Source organism: Alligator sinensis, unplaced genomic scaffold (genome assembly GCF_000455745.1).
Source record: "Alligator sinensis unplaced genomic scaffold, ASM45574v1 scaffold664_1, whole genome shotgun sequence".
Lineage (NCBI taxonomy): Eukaryota > Metazoa > Chordata > Crocodylia > Alligatoridae > Alligator > Alligator sinensis.
This window is the reverse complement of record NW_005843749.1, coordinates 33,646-41,056: the sequence shown is the minus strand read 5'-3', so window position 1 is coordinate 41,056 and position 7,411 is coordinate 33,646. Positions and strand designations below refer to the sequence as shown.

The window sequence follows — 7,411 nt, the reverse complement described above, 5'->3', positions numbered from 1 at the left end:
TGCGGTCCCTAAGCCAGTTGGCCACCCACCTGACCATGTAGGTGTCCACTCTGCAATCTGCTAGCCTCCCAATGAGGATAGGGTGCGAAACTGTGTCAAAGGCCTTCCTAAAGTCCAGGAAGATGACATCAGCCTCGGCTCCCGCATCCAGGCAGTGCGTGACCTGGTCATAGAAGGCTACAAGGTTTTTCAGGCAGGATCTACCTGTGACAAACCCGTGCTGGTTTCCCCTCAGCATCGTTTCCCCTGCTGGGCCTGCACAAATGTGTTCTTTGAGTATTTTCTCTAGCATTTTCCCAGGGATAGAGGTAAGACTGGTTATTGGGGACTGTGAGACTACCCAGGTGCTCAGGATCAAAGGACTATTGAAAGTCAGGCTTGAAGGGCCCTCACATGGTCATCTAGTCCAAGCCCCCTGCTCAAGGCAGGACCAGCCCTCGCTAAACCATCCCAGCCACGTTCAGACTCAATCCCCCCAGCTCTTCCACCCTGTGCTCTTGCCTCCCAAGGCCTGATCATTTTGGTTGCTCTGCACCGGGCTCTTCCCAATCCACCCACATCCTCCTGGCAGTGCGGGGCCCAGACCTGGGCAGTCTCCTGTGCTGGATGGAGCAGGTGAACCACTGCCCTGCACTTGGACGGGGACTTTCCTGTCCAGACAACCCTGGAGGCTGTCGGCACTGGGTTAGCTGGGTCCTCAGGTGAAAAGTGGAGTTCTTTGTGCCCAAAAGCTTGCTTCCTGTCCCTGCCAACTATGAGCTGGTTCAAGAAAAGGGATCACAAACAAATCCTGGGCTCTCCTGCATATTGCGGCAGGACTCGGCAGGTGGCACTGTTGCCCACTGCACTGTGAAGATACTGGGTTGGAGAGACCTCAAGCATCGAATCCAGGCCCCTGCATGGAGGCAACAAGACACTGTTCCTAGCCCATCTCACACAGACCCCATCCAACCTCTGCTTGCAAACCTCCAGGGAAGCAGGGTCGTTAGCTCCCTGGGAAGCTGGTCCCGTTGCCCTGCTGCTCTGACATTAAGAAAGGCTTTCCCCCTGAGATTTCCTTGTAATCTATTCTGCTGCACTTCATACCCACGGGTGCATGTCCTGCAATCTGGGAACAGCCATCACGGGAGCACAAAGATTTCCAGGGTCTCTCCCAGATCTATTCACATGGGCTCTGTCAGTGAATGGCACTGGCCGGCCAGGGCTGAAGGGCTGTGCTGCCTTTGTCGTGTGTGCAGTCGGCCCCTGGGTTCAGCCCCAATGCACACAAGTCAAGGGAAGATGCAGGTGCATGCAAGCAGTGCTGGCTGCAGTGGTCTGGATGGTGCAGGGACAGCATGCAGAGGCAGATGATGCGAGCTCCATGAGGGCAGAGAAGGGACCATTGCTGCAGCACTTGCAGGTTGGCCTTGGGCCGCGTGAGCTGGTTCCTGATGCAGTGCCAGGGCAGCGCGGGGCTGGGAACCCTCTCCTCCATGCTCAGCCAAGGGGGTGATGCCAGCAAGATGCTTGCCCTTTCCCCTACAGTGCCACCGTGCAGCAGGGGGCTGCCCTCACTAAAGATGGCTGCCACCTCCTGGGGCACTTGAAGCCTAGTCCTAGCGACATGGCTGTGGGGGTGGGGGTGAGCGACAGCAGAGCAGCCCCATGAAGGTTGGAGGGCAGCAGGACAGGCCCTACGAGGAGAGGCTGAGGGACCTGAACCTGTTCAGCCTCGGCAAGAGGAGGCTGAGGGGGGACTTGGTGGCTGCCTACAAACTCATTAGGGGAGATCAGCAGCAAATAGGAAGGGTCCTATTCCCCCCAGCAGCACCTGGGGTGATGAGGAACAATGGTCAGAAGCTGCTGGAGAATAGGTTCGGGTTAGAGATTAGGAGGCACTATTTCACTGTCAGGGTAGCTAGGACCTGGAACCAACTTCCTAGTGAAGTGGTCCTCGCTCCTACCCTGGGTAAATTCAAAAAGAGGTTGGATGAACGTCTGTCTGGGGTCATGTGATCCCAACATGTGCTCTGGACAGTGGTGGGGGGTCAGACTAGATGATCTATTCAGGTCCCTTCTAACCCCAAACTACTATGAAAGTATGAAACTATAAGGGCAGGGGCAGAGTGTAGCAGCAGAGGTCCGGTAAGGTGCCGGGGAGAGGAATCCCATGGCTGCCAGCCCCCTGCATAAAATGCCCCACAGGTCTCTTAGCTTTAGGGCACACGCCAAGGTTTGCAGCCAGTCCCACGATCTTGCGAGGTCCGACGGATGGGTCTGGAATGCATGAGCTTGGCCAACCCGGCAGACATGGCACTGGCGTCCTGTCCTGGGTCGGGAAGGGGGCGATCCCTGCTACTGGGCACAGCCCCCTTTCTGATGGCCCAGGACAGCTGACCCGCAGCCTGCAGGGACTGGAAATCAAAGCACAGCCTGCAGGACTGGGGATCAGCCACGAGAGGAGGCAGCTCGGCTCTGCCTCGGCTGACCGCCAGGTTTGGGTCTTGAGGGTTTCCCTTGGTGTCTCCTGGGCTGTGCCACGCTCACACCTGCCAGGTCACGACAATGGAGACCAGACCCCGGCCCATCTTAGATCATGACCTGTTCGGCCAGCGGGGAGGGGTCGGGCTTTCCGGATCTGTGTGCCCGCGGTTTGGGGATCCTAGGCTGCTAGCTGACTACGTGCAATTCAGTTCTTACCGCAAAGCAGAACACCGGCTGTTACTCTTAACTGCTACTAGTGATGCCCAAAAGCACTTATTTGAACTTGTCTTAACCTATTCTGAGCGAGCTTGCTTTACAGATGCTTATTCTACGGTCCCAGGCTACTGCGTGTGGCTTCCCTGGGAGAACAGTGGCCTACCCCAGGGCCGTCTTACAGATCCACCGGTGCTGCTCGGTGCAGTTGGCATCGTTCCATGTTTCATAACGTGGTTGGTCCAGGTGAACGCAGTCTTCTGTCCCTCCAACTCCCTGATCCCAGTTGTCCGGCTGGCTTTCTGTCCAAAACCTTGAGAAAAGAGGTTGCAGACCGCTGCAGTTCCGCTGCAGACTCCTAGGGCCAGCTTGTGTTTCCCATTTTAGGTGTGCTTCTGTGCCACCCTGGTCATGTCCTGAAAATCTCTGAGTGCATCTAGTATGTAAGACCATGTCACCCTTCAGTCACCAAAAAGCAGAGAGGAGTAACAGGAACCACCCACCTTTTGCATTACCAGTTTTCCAGGGATTGAAATGGGGGAAGGAAACCGTACCTGGGTGCCCAAGCGCACTTGCACACAGAGGAAGATGGAATGGCCCAGCCAGTGCCCCCCCCCCCCCAGCTATGCCAGGGCCAGCCTATGACGCCCCCCGCTCCCCTGTGCCTGCAGCTCTGAGAGCCTCCTCTGCTGCCTCCTCCTCACCACGGTCACTAGGGCTTCTCTGCATCATGGTACCATAAGCTCTGTCCACCCACATCAGCCAGGAGACAATGCAGGTGGGGTGACACCCTAGCACTCTCCTTCACACCTGGACCCCAGAGCCTGGCTTGGAAAGCCCCAGGTGCCCCCATTGCATTGTGGTGTGGATGCCCAAGGGGTGGGAGTGGGTAGCCAGGGCTCATTTCCTCATCAGCAAGGCTGAGTGCTGTGCTGCCATGCTGCAGACGCACCCCGTGTGCACCTCCTCTCCTCCTTCCCCCATCCTGCAGGGGCACAAACCTCCCCAACCAGGACCTTTCCCTTTCCCCATTGCCAAGGGAGTCATGGGCCTCACTTCTTCTCCACACCTCCACCATCTCAAGAGCTACATGCACAACCCCTTTTCCGTGCACACCCTGTTTTCTTTTTATTTGTCCCACGTAATTTTTTGATATACCTCAGGAGCCCAGCCGCCCAGACACAAGCGGCGGCCCCTGATAATTTTTCTCCTTCAACACCAACTGTCCGGAGCGGCGCAGCAGCACCAGCACCGGACGCTCGATTCCACCACCAGCCGTCAGACCTTCGACGGCCCTAAGCTCTGAAGCCTTCTGGCTGTGAACAGGACAACAAATAGTCCCCTGTCCTCTTCTGCTCCAACCATTACTGAGTGAGGAGCTAGGACCATGTCACGCTGGAGCCCACTCATCTTTGCAAAACTGGTCTCTAGAGCAGCGCAGAGGTCCTGGAAGCCTGCGATGGGGAACACTTCAAGAAACACAAAGATGCCATGGAGGGACGCCAGCAGAACAACCAAAGGGATCAGAGGTCTAGAAACCTGACCTGCGAGGAAAGGCTGGCAGAACTGGGTGGGAGCTTAGGGAGACCTTTCCAGCTCTGAGGGTGTTCAGCACAAAAGCAGGTCCCTGGAGAGGGGGGAAATCTCTGACGGGGAAGTCGGTCAGACAAACCCTTGTGTGGGACAGTGCAGACTGGGAGGCCCTGCCTGGAGCAGGGACATGAACTAGAGGTCTCCTGAGGGCTCTTCCAGCCCAAGATTATGCTCTGAAGTCAACAGAAATTTCCAAGAGGCTCCACCCAGGCCAGAGTGTCCCAGTGCCGTTACCCCGCCGTGTACTTGGAGCCGTCCGCCCAGCGCCAGGAGCCCTCTGCCTCACGGTCACTCAGCCCGATCCACCTTTGATCTGCACCTTTGACTTGCGTGGCAAGATACTCCTACCAGACACAAATAGCAGCATTAGTGTGACCCCGGCTACAGGGCAGCAATGTCCTCACTGCCGTGGGTGAGAAGGGCTTGGCAGGGAGGCTGTTGTGCTGCGGTTGGGGAAATCTCTGAGACATCCCTGCACTCACCTGCTCTTCCCAGGAGAGGACGGAGCTCAGGTGCGAGTCCTGGGACACACAAAAGCGCTCAGCCTCCTCCCAGGACCTTTTCTCCTTTGAGAAGTAGTAGAGGTTCCCTCCATGATGTCTCCAGCCTTGGGAAACCCTGGTCAGGAGGTAGCCTAAAGATTCAGGTCAAGAGCATGAAGCAGAGTCACAGTGCAAAGGTGCTACAACGAGGGCCCTGAGGAGAACAGCAACCCCTGGATTTCCACCTGGACCCTGGATGCAGCTTGCTGTGAGCCTCCAGGCAGGGACTCTGTCCTCCCACCCCACCACCCTGAATGCCAAGACTGCCAACGAGAGGCAAGGGCTGGGAGCAGCCTCTTGTATTGAGCCCACTGAATAGTTGGAAGCAGGGTTGGACAATCGGAGCCTGCAGAGTGGCAGGGCCCTGCCTGCAGCTTGATGGGTCCCAAGGTGACGCCCCTTGCACTTGCGTAACCCTGGGAGGACAAGGGCTGGGATAACTGGTAAGGGGATCTGCCTGTGTGTGGTGATGCTGGCAGGCTAATTAGCTCTGTGGAGAGGCTGGAGGTAATTAGGCAGGGCAGAGCATTATGTGAATGTGCCAATGCTTCCACTTTAGGAGGAAGCCCCAGCAGCTGATGCTCCCCAAGCCACATCCTGCTCCTGTGCCCACAGCCCGGGGCCAATGGGACATTTGGCAGTTTGCCCAAAGAGGACAAATTCTTCCCAGTTAGGACAAATGTCCTGCGTCAGGGGCTCTGCTGGGGATTAAGCCCCACTCAGTGTAGGGCGGTCCTGGGAACTTTGCTGGGCTCGATCTCTTCACCGTGGGCCTGGCTCAGGGGTGGTGGATGTCTTCCCCCTTGATTCAACCCTTGCCCTAGCAGACCTGAGTGCAGCGCTTGCCTCTGGTACTCACGGTATTGCTCCTGGAGCACAGCGCAGGGCGAGACGATCTCCTCCCACAGGCCCCGTAATGGCTGAATTTCACCCACCAGCTGCTGGCCTAGGAAGGATGGAAAGGCTTCACAGGAGGCAGCCCCATGGTGTGAGCCCGAGCAGGTCACACGAGGTGATGCCCGAACCAGGACAGGACATGTGTGACAGATGGTGTTTCTGGCCCTGCTATCTGACCCCACCATGCCTCCTAGCAGGGTCTCTACCCTCCCACCACACCACACCGAATGCCAACACTGCCAATGAGAGGCAAGGGCTGGGAGCAGCCTCTCATATCAGGCCCATTGAATAGTTGGAAGCGGGGTTGGACAAGCATCACCTGCCCTTCCTCAGCGTCAGGTAGTGGCCGCTTCTTCCCAGAGTAGAAAGGAGACCCAAAGAAGGCACACGATGCTCAAACCTGGCTCAACACTTGTTCCAGGTATTCAGTGAGTTGAAGAACAGGGCTCACGCCAAATCCCTGCCTCTGTACATGTCATGGACCATCATGGCTGAGCAAATGCTCCAACCCTGCTGCCACCAGCAGCATAAGATGATCCTTCTTGTGAGTAAGTGGAAGGGCAGGGGCCGGTGGCAGGCAGGGGTAAAACAAATTAAAGACTGAAAAGGCTGTTGTTAAGGTAACAATATTTGGATCTTGGGGAGCATTGGATTTACAGCTGAATAAAGGCTTGTATCTGTGTCTCAGCAAAAGCTGCTGGTCACAAGACAGGATGATATATTAGAAGTAACCAACCTTGCAAATGGTTAGGCAAGCAGTTTTCTAAACAAAGTCGTAGTGCTAGAGCCGTTGTGTAAGAAGAACAAGGTGCAGCCCACCGGCTAGTGTCAGGAGATAAAGCAGAAGCAAGACCTTGGAGATGAAGGAGGAGTCAGCAAGTGACTGAAAGAAGCCAGGGTCATGGTCTTATGCACACGCTCTAAGCAGAGAGGCATGTAAATGAATGAAATGCTAATGAAATAAACAGTAAACAGAGGCAGAGCTTGAGATGAGAGGAGAAATGGGTGGAACAGAAGGAGGGACAGAGGGGGAACAAATATTGATATGTATGAACCAAGATGTATAAAGTGTATAAAGTGTAAAAAGAACTGATGTTCAGTGCAGGTCCCCATTTTTTTTGTTTTTGGGGACCTGGCCCAAAGCTGTCTCCATTCTGAATAAAGCTGTTGCGAGCAATGTGTGCAAGTAGCCTTTGCTCCCTGCTTGCTCTGGCTAATGAGCAACAGGATCCATGAGCAATTGGATCGTCATCTCCCTAGTCGTTGGGCGCCGCATGGAGTCGGGGTCTAACAGCCAGGACTCTTCAACTAGGAAGAAGAAGGCTGAGGTGGGATAAGATCGAGGTCTATAAAATGCTGACGCGTATGAACGAAGGGAAGAGGGGCCTGTTGTTCACCAACTCCCAGAACCAGGGGGCACACTGAAATGAGTAGGTGACGGGTTTAAAACTAGCAAAAAATGGGACTTTTTGATGCAACATGCAGTGGTTGTGTGTAGTTGGTTGCCCCAGGAGAGGTGGGGGCAGAGAGCAGAGCCAGGGGCAGCAAGGGGCTGGACACATGGCTGGAGGATGGATCTGCTCGTGGCTGTGGCACAGAATGGGTGGAGACGTTTCCTCTGGCATGTCTCACCCAGTGCTGGGGGGCGTCGGGGAGGGTGTTGAAGAGGGGATGGAGCATGTTCAGGGCCCTCCCTCTGG

At 55.7% G+C, this 7,411-nt stretch overlaps 1 protein-coding gene across 1 annotated transcript in view; it reads right to left on the bottom strand.

Moving 5' to 3' along the window:
- Window positions 1-2,648: 2,648 nt before the first annotated feature.
- LOC102386404 (C-type lectin domain family 4 member F-like) overlaps window positions 2,649-7,411 on the bottom strand; it is a 10,386-nt gene continuing 5,623 nt past the window's right edge. Inside the window, exons 2-5 of the mRNA XM_006039116.3 lie at window positions 5,674-5,760; window positions 4,755-4,906; window positions 4,507-4,616; window positions 2,649-2,992 (exon numbers count right to left, since the gene is read on the bottom strand). Of these exons, the coding sequence (XP_006039178.2) occupies window positions 2,842-2,992; window positions 4,507-4,616; window positions 4,755-4,906; window positions 5,674-5,760 (500 nt within the window). The 3' untranslated portion in view covers window positions 2,649-2,841. The remainder of the gene's footprint in view (window positions 2,993-4,506; window positions 4,617-4,754; window positions 4,907-5,673; window positions 5,761-7,411) is intronic.